Raw genomic sequence first — 18,366 nt, forward strand, 5'->3', positions numbered from 1 at the left:
GACCCAAACTTGTGACATTAATATCACATGGGCCCGTGTAACTAAAAAGGAGGGGAATTTAAAGTTTTAAAATCACACACACGAAAACTATTATATTTGAAAATAGTCATTAAAATTGTTGAGTTTTCAATTCTGTTCGCCATATCAATGAAGGATCTTCGGCTGCAATCGATTTTATTCTCTCTCTCTCCCTTACTTACATGCAGCACTGAACAATTATCAGTAGCCGTTCCACTTTTATAGTCGACGTCACAAATAGAACTTATTGCACATAATACATGCGTACAACAAAAAGCATGGTCGTCAACCATTTAATACTGGGAACATATAATTTTAACAAATTACACCTTACAACCTAACAGACAATATACCAAATATTATAGCTGATGAGAGCATATAACTTAACAAAAATAATAGCAAGGGTTCAGGGCAAAACAAAGTTTGCCTAGCAACGTTTACAACCGACACTTTATTTCAGGAATCTGTTACATGCACAAAAACTGTGAGTATTCTGAATATGTTTCTAAATTAAAGGGACCACATAAAAGGGAAAGGCAAGGCTGTGAAACCAGCATCATTTGAGTTTGTGTATTCCCATATTTCTCTATATATTTTTGACGTATGCTTCCGGTTTAAGAATCTATTTGAGCTTAAAGCGATCTCGGAAATTCGCGCTTTTGATGTACAAATTAAAATAATGTACAACATAATAACTGTAATTTAAAATTACTAATAATTTGTACAACATACTCGGTTATAGATTTCATACATTTGTGTTGACTTATTTGTGTAACAAAATGCACTGTGGTTAAATTTACTACTGTGGAAGAAAAGCAAAATTTACATAGATTTGTTCGGAATTATCTTGTTTTAAAAACGACGGACAGTTGGCCCTGGTAGTTCGAGTGGCAAACGAGTGACAGAGTTTCAGAGCTTCGAAAGAAGTCTCTTATTTTGAAAATAACATAACGGGAATACTGATGAACCGGAAGCTGTTTGCTGAATGTCAAATCCCGCTTCCTCCGATGGATGTTTTTAGTGTTTGTAGTATTTGTAGTTACATCACGACCACCATCGTCGGAATTCTCAGGAATTTCCAGGAATGGTCTTGTTAGAAATCATTCTTATACCTTAAATATACTCACAATTTATCCACAACTGAAGTTATGCCTAGCTCCAACTCAGTATTAGCTAATTCTGTTGACTGTTTTTAGCTTAGCCAGCTAGCCAAAGACAACTCCCTGAAGTCAACGCCTTTTGATCAGCTTTTTTTTTAAAGTGTTGCGAATTTTCCCAGCAAGTCATATCTTATAGAAATGGCCTCATATCCGTCGTCATTCATACCAAATGACCTTTCCCCGCAAGCTTGACGAAAATAGGGCTGCTCCTAACAACATACCGCAGAGGGTGTCGGATGATCGAAGTTTTCACTAAGAGGGATTTGGTAAGTTAACTAACAGGGTCTGAAAGAACACCGGAACCTGAGCTACAAATACTTTCAATGACTTTGATAAACACGACGCTGTGAAACGACAATCGTAATGACAGGGGTCAGTCAAAGATGAGGAACTAAAAACAGGAATTAATTCTTTAAAACGTTCGTTAATAGTAGCCATCATTTAAATACCAAATAAGATTCCATATCCCGCAATACGTACATAACAAAATAAAACGGTAAAATTGATCTTATTATTTGAGTCTAATTATTTCTACAAGGCTTGCAGTCTTCCAAATTCTAGCCACAGTATTTTGATAAAAATGGATTTCGGTTGCATGTTTTTGGCTGCATTTTCACATATGGCCACTAATAAACATGGATATGTTGTAATTTTCAAAATAAATGTGATCAAGTAAGAAACACTCTCAGATTTTCTGACCCTATGCTTTACATTGTCTGATGAAAGACAATACAAATCATCTGTAATGTGATGTTTAGATCTGTACTGAGAATGACTGTGAGCACAGTGTGTTGTGTTGTTAAGATTTTCTTTTCTTTTCTTTTTTTTTTTTCCTCATCAGAAAAGGGCCACATCCAAAATGAACCTCCGACTGGAAAAGAAAAGTGCTTCGACCTGTATCTCAAAGGGAATATCCGTGGAAGCATCTCCGGATTCAAAATGCCCCATTTGCCTGGATCGATTTAAAAACATGGCCTATCTAGACCTCTGCCTTCACAAATTCTGCTTCCGCTGCATCCACGAATGGTCCAAAAACAAGGCAGAGTGTCCCCTATGCAAGCAGCCCTTCAACTCCATCTACCACAGCATAAAGGCGGAGAACGACTTCAAGACCTATGACCTCCGCCCAACTGATAGCGGTTCCTTCGGTACCCTCGGAGGACGGCGGTTCAGGTACCGCACCACTCTGACCGGTGATCGTAGGCCGTCCAATAGAAGGACGTCCCCGCCCCCAGACCACGGGGTCATGTTCGAAGGTCTGACCAGCTCCGCTCCTTCACAGCAAGACAGAGGCCTTCATCGTATGATGATGAGGCTGGCGGCCAGACGTCGGGCGCATGACGAGGGAAGGGCAGTGCGAAGCCTACGTGAACAGGAGATGATCAAGTTTAGACGCGCGCTCTACAGGAGGGGTTTCCGAGTGCGGGGCGTGCGGGACGGTGGGCGGAGCAGGGACACTTCGGCAGAGTTCTTCCAGAGGAACCCGGCGTGCCTCCACCGGCTGGTGCCTTGGCTGAAACGAGAGCTCACCGTCCTGTACGGCGCTCACGGGTCCCTGGTCAACATAGTGCAGCACATCATAATGACTCAGATCACCAGGTTCGACATGGAGGACCAGGCTCTCCATGACGAGCTCAGACCTTTCCTCCAGGCTCGGACCGAGCACTTTATGCACGAATTCCTCAGCTTTGCCCGATCCCCGTTTAACATGGAGGCCTACGACCAGCACGCTGTTTACGACTGCCCGGCGCCGTCCCCGGGTGACGGGGGCAGCTCAGATTCCTCCGTTATAGCCATTTCGGAGGACGAAAACGACTCCGTGGAATCGGGTCCCCAGACGAACGCGGCCGCCGGGGCCACGCTGAGCCAGACGCCGTGGGACGACGAGACACCGGGGCCCTCGTACTCGACTGAGCCCTCACAGGTTTTAACCGTTTCCGTCCCGGATTCAGACACCGAAAGCAGCACGGAGGAAGAGGCGGGAGTTTCAGACGCCGTTCCATGCACGAAGGCCACCGCCGCAAACGATGAAGAGCACGCCTCGTCTGGCGAGGACGACTGCGTCATCATCGGCTACGTCAAGCCGACGGCGGAGCGGACGCCGGAGTTGGTTCAGCTGTCCTCTGATTCGGAGGAGTCAGTTCAGGACGAGGGCTCAGCAGTCCCACAAAAACCCCAACACATCCGCTTCACTTCCGAACCTGGCACACCCTCCCCTCATAGCTCCACCACTCAAGACAAGTCAGCCCACAGGCCGAGACAGCCTCCACACAGATCTGACAAAAACAGGAGCAGTCGTTCACCCGACGCTTTGACATCGCCAGACAGACATCAGACGCCCAAGTCAACCGAGGGTAAGACCCACGAACGTGAGGAGAAAAGGCGCGACGTGAGAGACAGAACTAGGGAGAGGCAGAGATCGAGATCTAGAAGCAGAAACCGTTCCTCTCGTGGTAACAGGAGGGATTCTCGCTCTCAGAGCAGAGAGTACCACGACCGGAGACGCGAGAGAGAGAGCGTTCGATACGGACACGGTCACGGTCACGGTTCTTTGTCCCACTCGTACCACTGGCACTCCTACAGCCACTACAGCTGGCAGAGGGACAGCAGCAAAAGCGTTTATACGGAAAAGAGATCGTCTTACACCAGTTGTTTCCGGAGCCCGGATCGCTGGAGACGGCCTTGCTCCCGAAGCAGGAGCCGGAGCCGGAGCAGGGAGCCCCACCGCAGGGAGAGACGACGGTCCAGGACCCGATCCGGTTCTAAATCCCCCTCATCTCACCGCAGGTCACAGCACGAGAGGCCCGGCGGGAAAAGGAAATACAAAACAAGGCATTTGGAGGGACCTCCCGGAGACGACCGCTCTAAACCAAACGCGGAGTCGTCCGCGGACGGCCGTCACAAGGAGAAGAAGAGGAATAAAGAGAAACATCGCAAAAAATCCCGGGAGAAGTCGTCAAAGAGGAGCAGGAGTCCGAGCGTGGAAATCGTCTACGAGGGCAAATCAGCGGAAAGCAGCAGGAGGCACCACAAAAAGAAGAAGAAACATAAGAAAAAAAGCAAGAGGCATAAAAGTCGGGAACGGACAGGGAAACGTTCGCCTACAGTCATCACCATAGACAGTGACAGCGACCAGGCCGCTGATAACACAGAGCCTGCTTGCTCAGCCGCTGGAAAAAGTGACACGATTCATTCTGCCAAGTCTGCCTTAGGTGACACTACAGACGACAAGCTTTTGGAATCAGTTCTGCAAGACTGGGAGCAACATATACCGCCTGTCGTTACAGACAGTCGCGCAGACGACGTGAATCAACAGCCATCCCTAATCGACACAAACCAGTACAACCTGTCACAAAGTAAACACGAGGAATCCAGCGTTGACCAGTGTTGAGACGAGGTTTAAATGTTTTCTGTAAAAGTAAATGTGTGTATATATATATATATATATATATATATACATATATACACAAAAAAGCATGAACTGAGGCAGCACTTTGTTAAAAACGGAAATATTTTTGTCAAGTGTTTTTTTTAATAATAAAATATTGAGATATTAAAGAGGAAATAGACACTCTGGGGGAAAAATAGTTGAAAAAAAAGGTCCTTTGATCATGGTGGAAATTTCAACTTTTATTTGTTCAATAATTTGTGCCCCCCCCCCTTTAATATTGTTAAGAATTTTTTTAGAAACAATCTCAGGGAAAGTGGAGTGTTTTTTTTTTTTAAACAATTTCCATCACACAGTACTCTTGTCTGCTGCTCAGAAACGCTGACGCATTATTATTAATGACCGTGATATTGTGGTATGATGATGTATGACAGGCATGGATGGATAAAGGGAGGTTTGGAACCTGAAGGACTTGATTTGTATGCCATAGGTTAACTGCAATAAACGGTCAAAATTCTCCTCCCTGCCTGCAGGTGCACAAGTGTGAATCGTGCTTTTGTTCTCCAGCTGTTATTAATTCCAAAACTCTCTGTCACCTCACCTGCTCCTCAATACCCTGCTTTGTTTCATCATTGTTATGCACTTTGTATGACTTTTACAAGCTGGATCCAGAGAGAAAAGACTTGAGAAAGGCAAAGATCATAAAAAGTCAGACACAACGTTTTTTTTTCTTCTCCAGTTATTGCGTTCTAGCGAAGCAGTTCAGATAACATAAAAATGATCTCCCCAAAATGTTTTCTCCAAACTACTTTTTTCCCCTTTCTCTGATTTAATCATGAATGTTGTGTACAAGTTTTTGTAAAGAAAAAAAAAAACCCTCACATATTTTTGGTACTTCGGATGGTGGATGTTCAGGTTTATGACCTCATGCTGGAAATAAGGAGATTCGCGACGAGAGAGATGTGAGTTCTAATTACTCCCAGAGCGGTTGGAAGATTAAAAATGGAATGCTCTATGACTTTTTCACAGCTAAATTATTCAGCCATGTTGGAAAAATCATAGTATTGTAGTCACATCAGTCAGCCAGAGGACATTTTAGTCAGATATTTAGCAGGAGTGGTTTGAAAACGGTGGGTTCTATATCCAGAATCATACCCTCCAGTACACTGTTGGATATAAACTCTTTTAAACCTCCAGCAATCGCTCCACTTTTTCTGAAATGTTGTCAAATAATGACGTGGATTAAGGAAGACATAGATTATTACTCATAACACCGTCCAGCATTTATTTTACAACGCAGAAAATGTCAGTACCACTCAGGAGGCGTACATAAACACATATGAGATTGCTTAAAGAAGCTGCGTACCCTTAAAGTTTAAAGTCAGTGAGCGATGCACATTCAACTATGGAAGCCTGTTTCTGCCACTTTGTGCTGGGGGGGGGGGGGGGGGGGGTGTAAACTCACATAGCGTGTCATAATAAAGAGAATCTATCTCATATTTATGACTTAGTGTCTCATAATCATGATTTTGTATCTCATAGTTATGACTTACTATTTCATGATTAGGACTTTGTATCTAATAATTATCACTTAACATCTGATAATTATGACTTTGTATTTCTTAATTATGACTTACTGAACGTATCACAAAAATATGAGTCTCTCATGAGATACAAAATCAAAACTATGTGATACTAAGTCACAATTATGAGATACGTTCTCATTATTATGACATACAATGTGACTTGATTTTTTTTTCAAGTGGCGGAAACGGGCGCCCAAACCTGACGTCAGTAGTCAGAAAAAGGAAGTAGGCAAAAAAAAAAAAAAAATCTTTTCAGTCTCAGCAAAGAGATGACTGCAGTCACTCAAATAAAGGTAACTGTACTGGACTTCAACTAAGGATGACATGTAAAGTCACCGATTGTTATGAAATAATTACATCATATTACTTTTATTATATCATCATCACCGCCAAAAAATGGACTGTTAGCAACATCGTTAGCCATCACGAATTGGATCATCTGCAGCACCACGTGCACGTGTAGTGCTGTAAACTGACTGCTTGCTTGACAGATCTAAATCTATAATCACCTAAATGACGTTAATTTACTGTTATTGTTCTCCTCTGATTGACCTGTTGTCTCTACATCCAAACACATTCTAGTCTAATCCGGCTCGCATGGAGAAGATGAACTAGGCCAATAACAAGCGTGTAACAAAAATAGCGGTTCTTAAAGTTCTTAAAATGTTATTCCTCTAACCTTCGGCGCGAACGATTTAGTTCAGTTTCGTTGCCCTTGCACATACACCGCATAACTGTTTTTCTAACATTATCATTTGCAGTACTGAATATCATACCGCACATCATCACTGGCATATAATAATATTATAATTGCATATTGGAGGGTTATATTCCGAAGCATTGAACATTCTTTGCATATTATGTGTAGATTGGAATTATCGGAGGGTCTGGACTTGATGATCCAGATATTTTAGAGGGAAGGACGGAGCGATATGTCGACACCCCGTTTGGAAAGGTGAGTAACCAGCTTTGGCACTGCTCTCGACTGGTTAATAATTACGCTATTTGACGAGATCTGAGTAGTGTCACGGAATGAGATTTGTGATGGCAACAATTCCGGAATTGCACCTTGCTTTATATTGTTTTCAAATGAGTAGCACCACAACATTTGCATTACTCTGGCTGTTTAACTTACGAAACAGCCTGGGAGTTGATTAACATGGATATTTTTACAGTTGGGAAGAGACATGACATTTGATACTACATAATGGCATTTTCTGTTTTCTTCCATCAGCCCTCAGACGCACTTATTGTGGGTAAAATTAAAAATGTTGAGTGCGTTCTCCTTGCAAGGTAATGGCACGTATTTATGTTGATTTCATAATGTGTACCGGATGTTCTTTAATTTACCGTAGATCGGCTTTTTTCTGACTAAGGCCTTTGGGAAGATCCCCCAAATCTGGCCCTGGAGTAGAAAAGTCCTGCTGCTATTTGGTTTTCACTTCATAAACAGACGCTAATGTACTCTGGGAGACACATACTTGCTTTCCTCAGCCAACACTGTGGTTGCTATTATCACCGGAAGCACTTTGTCCCTCCCGAACTACATTTGGAGAATGCTAGCCTAGGACGCCCTCTAGTGTATCTTGAACTGCAATAAAAATGATTGTAAATTGTAAGCAGTAGATACGTTGACTCATTTGTGTATTTTTGTCCTCATTAAGGCACGGAAGGCAACACACCATAATGCCGTCCAATGTGAACTACCAGGCCAACATCTGGGCCTTGAAGGAGGAAGGATGCACACATATTTTGGTCACCACGGCATGTGGGTCGCTCAAGGAGGAGATCCAGCCAGGAGACATCGTGATCATTGACCAGTTCATTGACAGGTAGGAAGGCTTTGGATAACTAAATGCTCCCCAAAATATGACCTCTGCTTCTTTCTTTCTTTCTTTCTTTCTTCCTTTCTTTCTTTCTTTCTTTTGCACTTCCTCCCTGTTTCTCTGTCTTTCTCTCTCTCTCCCTCTCTTTCTGCCTCTCGATTTCAAGCTAAGATTCTATGGGCCAAAGTAAAGAGCAAAGTGCACAGTAAGGGATACAGAAACTAGTTGCAACTGTGTTGCCTGGTAACAAGTTAAAGCTGTGATTAGCAGCAACATTTTCACTGAACGGAAAGCTCAAATGTTTCAAGACCGTGACACCGGTATGAATTCTTTGAGGTAACCCAAGCAGTTTCCAGTTTCAAAGAGGGAGTATTTTACACTTTCAGAGGATGCTCTGTTTTCAGTAGGGGACGTGATCCTCCTGAGAGAGTTTACGTTTGTGTGTTTATGTCTCCTCTTCACTTTAGCCTCCCATTCTCACAACAGAAAGAAAGAGAGAAAGGAACAGTGTTTAAACAAACACTTCCTGCTTTGTTTAGCTTTTTTTTAATATATATATATAAATAACACGCTGTTAGTCAAAACCGTCAATTTAGGAAGTCATAGCAACCGCAATTGTACAATTCCAAGCTAATTCTCTCTTGCTAGGTCACAGTTCAGTGGAATTGGGTGGTATTTGTATTGCTAACCAGCCAGGAACATAGCATTGTTATTTGCTTTTCTGCGGTTGCTCTCTTAGTTAGCTTGATGATACATTGAAAGAGAAACACGCCTGTGAGCGCCCTGACTGAATAAGTATTTAACAACCCAATAAATGAATGAAGCCAGATGATCTGCGCGGTGAAAGATAATCTCTTGGGTTTTATCTGTCACTGATGGTTTCATATTCCCTGTAGTTTCTCTGCATTCTTCTCTCTCAACGCAGGGTCCTCAAGCAAGTCTCGCCTCATTCGTACAACAGTCTGCAAGTCTTTCATATTTTGTTTCAAAAGTTTGGTGGAACTTTTCACACGATAAAAAACAAAAAAAATCTTGTAGTTCCTGAATGTCAGGTGGCATCCTTTTTTTTTTTTTTGTCTCGTGATATTTCTGAAACTACCATTCCCACAAACCAAACCAAAGAAAATTCCTGCATAGCACACAAAATGTATGTGGTAATCAAATTCAAATTTTGTCATTAGCTGATAATTCTCTTTCACTCAATCTCTTGGTTTCATTATAAGATGTGGCACCAGGTTGTTATGTAGTTAAGATTGGAATGCGTGTGTGTGTGTATGGGGCATTATGAAACAGAGGCGCCCTGTGACACCCGAGTGTGTGGAGAGCTTGAATGAAGAACACGAGTATGCAGTTCCGCTGTGTTTCTTCTTCTTTTTTTTTTTCCCAGTCAAAACTTCCCTTTTCTTGGCCCTTATTGCCAGCGTTGGGTCAGAGAGCGAGGAGGATGAACTCAAAAGCGTGACGATTTTCAGGCTTTGTCACTTTATGATGACGGATGAGTTTGTTTCTCCGCCCCCTTTTGGGTCATATCGAGGCCCTTGCGTCTTTGACAAGTTGGCCCTGTGTAACACGCTGTCCCCTTAAAGAACGTTCCTGCCCCGCTCTGTCGCTTAGCCGTGGCCCTTTTGTTGTTGCCAAGCAAGACCAGAGGCCGTGTTTTTGTTCACTTGGTTCGCCTATGGTATCCCGCTGACGGCGTTTGACTCCTTTTTCATAGCCGGTTATTTTAAGAGGGGGGGGGGGGGGGGGGGGGGCATCGAGCTACATGTCTGGACTTGTTCGACCTCATTTCGCTGTGATCGGAAATGTGCTTATTTACCCCCCGCCTCCCAAACACACACACACACACACACACCATCTCTCCTCTTAATGCTGTGCTGCATGACTGTTGTGTCGGTCTCCTCTCAGTTCAAAAGAAGGTGATAAGAGGATTTGAAACTCTTTTAACACAGATCAGCATATCAAATGCGTTTCTTTTTTTTTTTTTTTTTTTGTCAATGCAGTAAAATGTGGTACAAGTCTGTTGCATAGAAGCTTGATATCCTGAACCAGCGTATTTCAACTGAAACGTTCACAAACGCCACCACGCAGATGCGGTTTTCAACTTTTTCGGTGAAATCTCGGTGTCCAAAATATCTCAAACACCACTGTTCTCTCTCTCTCTGTGTGTGTGTGTGTGTGTGTGTATGTGTATAAGGTGATTGAAAGTGATAGTCCAGTATGAGTGCAGATTAAATTGACATACTATGTATGTTGAAAAAAACCTCTCTCTCTTTATCGTTTGGCAGGAAACAAAAGTGAAAGAGAATGAAATTATGGCTTAACGTTCTGAATCATGGTTTTCAGGGAACCCGATTAAAACGCACAGTGCTTAAGAGTTCATCCTTAGCGTTCAGTTCCTCTCCAGACACCACTGCTTTTTCTTTATTTCTTCTTCTCAGGCGTTTTAAATGGACTGATAGACCTGATGTTTGTCCTTGACTGACACACACACACCACACACAGTCACACGCACACACACAGATATGCAGACAGGCTAGCAGACACACCCCACAGCACACACGGCGTTGTCATAGCATTATCCGGTGTGACTTCTGACCAGCTTTGTTTTACTCATTCTCATCATTCATGCATTTCCTCGAAGTTACGAGACTCAAAAATAATGTGAAGGAAAACGTGGAAATCATGTGAAACATGCTTTTTCCGGCTCCTTCCATGGCGTGGTGATGGCGTGGCAGTCTGCGACAGCACACAGACTCACTGACACTTATTCTTGGATTTTTTTTAGAGAGATGTATGATACGCATCCCTGACAGTCATACAGAACCAGAACTTCTAAAACCATAGTATTTCTATAGCCGTTCTAGAACACTGAAATTCTAAGAATCTTTTTTTTTTTTTTTTTTGGATACATTGTTTTGAACCATTTCTGACCTATTAAGGTGAGCATTATCACGTATCTGCCACGTGTCTTTCCTCAATTAAAACAACAATAAAAAAGTTCTCGCAGTAAATTTTGAGATAAACTAATCTTTGGACTGCCTTTCACAATATCGTTATACGACCATGCAAAGCTTGGCAGCGTCCCTGCCATTCCGATTTTAAAGATAAGAGTATGTGCAAGTACTGGAATCTAAAACACTAAATCAACTCATTATGCCACCTCTGGGACCCATCCACCTGGTCAATCAACTTTTACTGCTTTGTCCTTGACAAGAAGTTAGAGTACGGTACTTTACAGAACAGATATGAAATAAACAGGTTTGAAAATGCTGACAAGGTCAATGACATGAGTTGAAATATGAGTTGAGAATATTGCAGGCACACGGGTGGTATTGAGAAGTCGATATCATCTTTATAGAGTCTTCATAGGGAACAGGGTTCAGTTAACTCTTCAGAGTTTCATGTCTTTTTTGAATGACATTTTTATCCCCTTTATGTCCCTTACCTACATTTCTCAACCTCTTATTGTGTCCGAAGAGAATGAAAGCGGTTGCCAGTGTTTGTGAAATTCGTGTTTATCATTCTCTCTCTCTCGCTCTCACTCTCTGTCTTTCTCCTTTACCTTTGTAGGACCACGAAAAGGGCTCAGACATTTTACGACGGACGTCCCACCAGCCCCCCTGGTGTGTGTCACATACCCATGGCTGAGCCCTTCTGCACCAGGACTAGAGAGGTCTGTACTTCTCCTCACCCCCAAACAAGTACATCAGTACTTTTGTACCCACTCCTGGGTTTATTGGCTCAGGTGAAGATCCATTTCTCAAGAGGGTTCCACAAAGCAGTTATTCCACAAAAGGTGTTCCACAAAGCAAGATTTCTCAGTTAGCCACATAACTTTAACCAGAGGTCAAGATAACAGATGACTTGAGTAAGAAGTCAAGACTGTAGAGTAGCGATGTTCCTCAGCTCTTCTCTGATTGGATGTTTTTGACTTTTGACTCAAGTGATGTGGCTAACTGAGGAACCCAGTGTTGTCCTCCAGTGCCAGCAGGTCTCAATCTCTGTTACACGTGAGTGTAATTAAATACCAACCCAGTGAGACAAGCACATCAGGACATACAGGTGTGTCATGAAATAAAGGCCATGTTTTTCCAACCTCCTCTCCTCTCCTCTCCTCTGCCTGATTTCTCTGTCAGGTGTTGCTGGAGGTGGCGCGGGCTCTTGGTGTGAGGTGCCACCCACGGGGTACCATGCTCACCATCGAGGGGCCTCGTTTCTCCTCGCGGGCGGAGAGCCTCATGTTTCGCCAGTGGGGCGCCGACGTCATCAACATGACCACCGTACCCGAGGTGGTCCTGGCCAAAGAGGCCGGGCTTTGCTATGCCAGCATTGCCATGGCAACCGACTACGACTGCTGGAAGGAGCACGAGGAGGCGGTGAGGGAAAAGTGTGTGTGTGTGTGTGTGTTTCACGTTTCATGTTTATTTAGAGCCCAGTATCACTGTTTACAGCTTTAAAGGGCTTTACACGCCACAACAATCAAAATCAAAACAGGACAGCACCCCCGACTTAATCCTCATGGCGGGCAAGAAAAAACTCCCCAAAACCCAAAATGGGAAAATGGGTGTGTGGGTGTGTGTGGGTGTGGGTGTGTGTGTGTGTGTGTGTGTGTGGATGGCAGTTTCACAGGCTGAACTCGTATTATGTGTAACGATCTCTAAAATATGTAAGGAATGCTTATTGAGATGTTTTCCGTATCTACAACATTTAGGGTGACAATGGTAGCTTTGCGTTCGTTTGTCGTTGATTTTCAGCGTCTTGAATTCCTGGCTAATCGGTTATTTCGCCCTCGTCCCAAAAACAAAACAATCAAACCAGAAGAGCCACTCGAGGTTCAGTGGAAAGAATGCAACATGAAGTTTGTGAACGAACGCTGGTGCCATGAAATGATGGCCTAGTTCTTACTCAGACGCATTTTTAGGGTGGAGAGCCTTCAAAAGAAACCAAGGGTGCCTTAGTGTGCTGACCACAGCTTTGACTTGAGATTCTGTCTATGAGATAATACTCCACCAAAAGACACTGGCCCACATTCAACCATTACGACATGTTGAAATTATTTCAGCATTCAGTAAGTGCAGTGTTGGTGGCCAGAGGTAGATATGAATAGAAAATGACCTTAAAGCCACTTTCTTTTCAATCTTTGTTACATCTTTCATGATGTGTTTTTCTTTGGGGGGGGGCAGTTTTTCAGAGTCTTTCACTGTACTCTTGTGGTTACGACGTGGTATTTTTGAGACTATATAACTGTTTCGGTGAAGAAAAAAGGGGCCGGACTCTTAAGCTAGGAGAACATCGGAGCTTTTAAAGAAGTGCTTTGTCCGTTGAGCGTAACATTGAAAATTTCCCCCGTATTGAAAAGTGAATTTGGGCCTGGCCAAAGAGAGAGCGTGGACTTGTAATGGGAGGATTATTAAGTCAATAAAATTCACCTTCCGAGCGACAAAGAGAATGTTACTCCTATTCTACCATTCCGGAAGCTTCTAAAGAAGCTAAACAAAGGGAGAGTGAGCTGCAGCACCCAGTTAAAAGACAAGTTGATATTTTGGTGAACAGGTATTAGTGTCAAACATCCTCAGCGTCTGAGAAGCTTAAACAGGAAACATATAAAATCCTATGAGTTAGAAGCGGTGAAAATCACCGGGACATTGTTTTTTTTTCTTTCTTTCTTTCTTTCTTTTCCTGTAGAGATTCTTTTTTTTTTTTTTTCATGTTGTTTGAGAACAAGGCTTGCACGATCCCAAACTGACTTTTAGCGTCAGATTGATGAAAGGTTTTTTTTTTTTTTTTTTCAAGGCAAGATAACAACTCAAGCTGTTGCGGCAGTTGTCATGCTAAGGACCATCCTGCCAAGGTCAGACAAGGTCATCCGACTATGATTTCCGATCAGCGGACTACCGGCCACCCAGTCAGCCAGGCGATATAGTAATTCCGGAGGAGGGTTCGCCCCCCCCCACCTCTCCCCCAACCCCACCAACCCATATTTTGGAATTCTCCTTCCGAGTTCCTGCTCCTGACCTTTTGGCTGCCCTTCATTCTAACTACACAACCCTCACCACATCCTTCCGCCGCCCTCTTACAAACACTCTCTCTCTTTCTCTCTCTCTCTCGCTCTCTCTCTGCTCCCTCCTGCCAGCCTCCGGTGTGTGAGGCCTGCCAGCGGAGGTTGAGTCAGTGATGAGTCACTGCTCAACAGCTGTAGGCTCTGGCAGAGCTAAGGCTGGCTCTCATTGGCTGATCTGGGATCAGGTTATAGCAGCTCATGGTGACCGGCATGCTCTTGGATAACCAAACCAAGGCTCAATAAACAATGCTTCGGGGCCTTGTTAATAGCTTAGGCAAATGTTTCGGGGGGGGGGGGTTCTTTTTTTTTTTTTATGTTTGACTACAATCTTGTGCGAGCAGTCTCTCCCAGAGAACGGTCGGTTAGAGCTGGCATTTCTGGTTTTACTAATTCTCACTCGTTTACCGTCAGGAAATGTTCTGTATGCGTGGCATTACATGAAGCACAATCCTGATGTCCAAAATGATCATCCCAAGGGCTAACTGCTGACTCAGCTGTATATAACATAACCAGTGCTTATTAAAGCATACAGGCTCTAAAACCTCGCTCTGTAGCACAAAGGCTTTACGACTTGTTTTGTGATATGGTTCCTGTATATGCACGCTCTCAGCTTAGATTATAACTGTAGTCGACCTGGGGTTCTTCGTTTTGTTTTGTAATGTTTTTTTCACTGCTATTGGCTAAATAAGCATCAGTTTCTGTTTTGGGAGAATTGAAAGCGTGTCCGGAGTGTTCCCGACTTCTGCTCTGCTCCCTCGAGTTCGCCACGCGACAACATAAAATAATCTTTATTGCCTCCTAATGAGAAATAAATTGCATTTTGTTCTCTGATAAGAATAGTGCGTAGGTCACAATGGATCTATAAACCAGCCATGTTTTCCAGTCTTTGGATGATGTTGTTGACTGTAAACACCAAACATCACGTCTCCAGTAAAGCCAAGCTTAAAAAGCCAAGATCTCAAACTCCCAATGACTCAACAGTTTGTCCCTCAGTCTGAGTATTCATGCAACAAAAAGATTCCGTTGTCAAACTGGCCTAACTCTTACAGAGAGTGAGAGAGAGGTAGAGAAAGCATGGTTTCACTTAACAGTTGCTGCCATTCACGTGTGTGTGCGTGTGTGCGTGTGCGTGTGTGTTCTATTTAAATGATATTGTAATTTTTATGAACCTCTGCATTGAGGCTGTTTACAATACAGGCCCTGTTTATTCTCAGGTCAGCCTTTGTTCATCTTATCAGATCATTTCAGGTGTTCCTGCCCGTCATGAACTGCGGGGTTCTATGATGGACTGCTGAGAGCTTCTGTCCGACTGATGCGTAGAGGGGGAAAAAAAAAAAAACGAAACTTATGCGGCAGGACAAGGAGAGCCATAGAAGCGGTTGCTAGGAGCTTTAGGGAGGTTAGATAAAAAATGAAAGTGGAAGTACTCAACTCAAACACGAAAAACTGGAAAAGCGATGTTGTTACATGCAAAACCTCCCAGGTGTGTCAGCATGATCTGGCCTATATGTTTCAGACCTGATATGACCCAGGGAATGACAGCATGCGAGGACACACGCCTGTCTCCACACACGTCTCTGTTCAAATTCTCCTCTCAGCTAGCTGTGTGAGCCGCCTCTTTTTTTTGGTTAAAGGCCCCTGTAGGAGATTCTCTAGATCTTAAATATTGACTTTACTCTCGCAGACTGCTGTCCTAGCGTTGTTTATCTATCAACTGTCAATTTTTGGTTAAGCTGCTGTAGATAAGAGCGTTGGATAAATATTCAGATGTTAATGTGTATTTATCTATAATGCAGTGCTGCACTGTGCTAGAGTGTTATGTTCACAATTCTTTATGCGTACGTGAGTCTCCTACGCAGTTTTTCAGTGCGTGGCAGTCTGCCATAACCCATCTCCAGTCATCTGAAAAAAAACACGTCTTGATGACACATATGGTGTACAAGTTTCGTTTTCCTATGGAACATAATGAACAATGTTTAAACTCACCTGTCTAAAAAAAAACAACAAAAAAAAATTACTCAAAGTGACTGATGTAGACCTGCACCGTTAGATTTCACGTAAAAAGAAAATGGGTCATTGAAAAAGTATGCAAATAATTGTTATTTATTTACTGCCCCACCCACATGCTCACCCCCACCCCCCACCCCCAGGTGTGTGTTGACAACGTCCTGAAAACGATGAAAGAGAACGCCAACAAGGCCAGCAGCATCCTGCTAACGGCCATCCCGCGTATCGCTGAGATGGACTGGGATCACACGCTGAAGGCACAGCAGGTGAGTGTGCTCTGTCACACACAAACACACACACACACACACACACAGAGGGTGTGAAGGGAGAAAATAAAACCCCCTTATTGCACAAACCACAGGAGAAAGAACTGAACAAACAAACAAACAAACTCAGTACTGCGTACACAGGAACTTGTTAGCTTAAAAGAAACCACCTTCTCTTGTACTTTCCACATGAGTTTGCATAAGCAAAACTATTCACAGTGTACAGTGTCTTCTGTGTCTGTGGCTCTGTCCGGGTCACCATGCAGAGTCTGGCTGACGTCCTCAGAAGACGGTTCTAGACAAGGATTTCACAAGTCTGGTTCTGGAGGAGAACAACAACTACAACAACAACAACCACCACAACAACAGTAATAAAGAATAGGGACAATATGATAATTATGTGAGCTTTTAGTGCTGCACACTGTACATAAATTATAGCCCAAAGTGTTTCATCGTGAGACATTAAACACTCAGGACAGATTTTGCCTGCTGACACGATAACGCGCCCAATGAGGAATAGAAAGATGAGAGATGGCGAAGAAACACACCATAGAGCACTATTAAAACAGGAAGCTAAACCAGTCAGGACAAAAAGGTCCTTTAAGACATATGTTTTTGTGTGTGTGTGTGTGTGTGTGTGTGTGTGGGTGCGTGTGGGAACATGTGCTATGTTTATATACGTGCGTGTTTCCAACATGTACCTATGGTTGTGATTCATAGGCCGCAAACCGAATTAAACAAGGCCCTAAAAACAAAGCGTAAAAATGCAGCGTTTTGCATTTTTCGAAATGAAATAATCTGTGTTGAGTGTTTGTTCAGATTTAAACCTTTGCTCTCATGCTCTCATTGTTTTTCAGGCGATGGCCCAAACTTCAGTAATGCTTCCAAAATCCTGATGCACACTCATCCACAGCAGATGCCTTAATGAGTCAATTCCTGCCTGTGTGGAATCACTGTCGCATTTCTACTGTTAGTCATGCAAGTCAAGAACAAAACAAACAAAAGAAAAAAAAAATTTTGCTGACTTGAATGTTTTCTTTCCATATTCGTAGGATCACTCCTTTGTCCTCTGTCTTATGCATACTACTTTTGGGGGGGTTTTCCTTTTTTTGGGGGGGTCCAGTTTTGTGCTCGATTAGCGGTTCACATCCTGAAGCCATAAGGTTGAGATTTAATGTATCCATTAGTGTAACATAAAATCAGAACTAGCACTACCTATCTTTACAAGTCAAATACCAAGGACTGGCTGCATGCTACTTTTCTTTATGTGAGCCAAACAATGCTGTATATTTTAAAGGCTTTAGTCAATCAGGCCTGGGTTATCTGTCCGCTCCACCATGTGTACAGCCAATCGCATGACTCATTTACCGAGTAATTACTTTTCTGAGTAATTGCTTTTCCATTTGAAACCTGATAACAGAATTACCATTAAAAATGTGTTCACGATGACAAAGTGTGTAATTTGTAAAAGGTTTAAACAATGTCTGTTTTTTGTACAAGACTGTATATGCCTTACATATTTTAAATAATAATCTCATTATGTGAGAAATATACCTGCGTTGTTACTGTTTATCTCCATTTAAGCATTTGTATTCTGTTATTTTAATGAAACTGTCAGACATGCACGGTGCAAGTAAGTAGCTGTAACTCCACGTGAAAGATCTGCAGTCACTATTTAGATTAAACATCGTTTTAAAAAAAAGGTCTAATGTCACTTCCCAGGGAAAGAAAGACAGAAAGAAAGAGAGAGAGAAAGAAAGAAAGAAAGAGAAAAAGAAAAAACTACTCATTTAAACCTGGGGCTGTGCTGTTCTATCACGTGGTTATCACAGAGCAGCCTGACTGTGAGACACCTCCTCCATTTTGAGTTTAGGAGCCAGACTATGTCGTCTGTTACAAGAATTCTCTAAAGGAAAAAAAAAAAAAAAACGTCGTACAAATTTCGAGCCACAGTAGGGAAGATGGAGGTTATATATGGCATTGTATATGAATCATTACTTGGAAAAGAGAGGTGTTCGTTTTGAAGAGGTAGTTTTAAAACATAGCCAGCA

General features: G+C 42.9%; 2 protein-coding genes across 3 annotated transcripts; both read left to right on the forward strand.

The window, feature by feature from the left end:
* The first annotated feature begins 1,300 nt into the window (after positions 1-1,300).
* Positions 1,301-4,569, forward strand: toporsa (topoisomerase I binding, arginine/serine-rich a). Its single transcript, XM_030788299.1, has 2 exons — positions 1,301-1,444; positions 2,020-4,569. Exons 1-2 carry the CDS (start codon positions 1,415-1,417, stop codon positions 4,567-4,569), a joined length of 2,580 nt encoding a protein of 859 aa, XP_030644159.1. The 5' UTR covers positions 1,301-1,414.
* A 1,829-nt stretch (positions 4,570-6,398) lies between these two features.
* Positions 6,399-18,053, forward strand: mtap (methylthioadenosine phosphorylase). Of its 2 annotated transcripts, XM_030788060.1 has the most exons (8): positions 6,399-6,445; positions 7,021-7,107; positions 7,387-7,445; positions 7,817-7,984; positions 11,552-11,654; positions 12,118-12,357; positions 16,193-16,315; positions 17,173-18,053. In XM_030788060.1, exons 1-8 carry the CDS (start codon positions 6,422-6,424, stop codon positions 17,209-17,211), a joined length of 843 nt encoding a protein of 280 aa, XP_030643920.1. In that variant the 5' UTR covers positions 6,399-6,421; the 3' UTR covers positions 17,212-18,053. The 2 variants fall into 2 exon arrangements, with proteins under 2 accessions (XP_030643920.1, XP_030643921.1); XM_030788061.1 differs by lacking the exons at positions 16,193-16,315; positions 17,173-18,053 and adding an exon at positions 13,775-13,910.
* The last annotated feature ends 313 nt before the right edge of the window (positions 18,054-18,366 follow it).

Source organism: Chanos chanos, chromosome 11 (assembly GCF_902362185.1).
Source record: "Chanos chanos chromosome 11, fChaCha1.1, whole genome shotgun sequence".
NCBI lineage: Eukaryota > Metazoa > Chordata > Actinopteri > Gonorynchiformes > Chanidae > Chanos > Chanos chanos.

What these genes read in the sequence shown, in the direction of transcription:
- toporsa (XM_030788299.1), top strand. Translation starts at nt 1,415, where the DNA reads ATGATCGAAGTTTTCACTAAGAGGGATTTG. An exon ending in TTTTCACTAAGAGGGATTTG is followed by an intron (nt 1,445 to 2,019) that starts GTAAGTTAACTA and finishes TTTCCTCATCAG; the next exon opens with AAAAGGGCCACATCCAAAAT.
- mtap (XM_030788060.1), top strand. Translation starts at nt 6,422, where the DNA reads ATGACTGCAGTCACTCAAATAAAG. An exon ending in ATTGACCAGTTCATTGACAG is followed by an intron (nt 7,985 to 11,551) that starts GTAGGAAGGCTT and finishes TTACCTTTGTAG; the next exon opens with GACCACGAAAAGGGCTCAGA. An exon ending in TCTGCACCAGGACTAGAGAG is followed by an intron (nt 11,655 to 12,117) that starts GTCTGTACTTCT and finishes TTTCTCTGTCAG; the next exon opens with GTGTTGCTGGAGGTGGCGCG.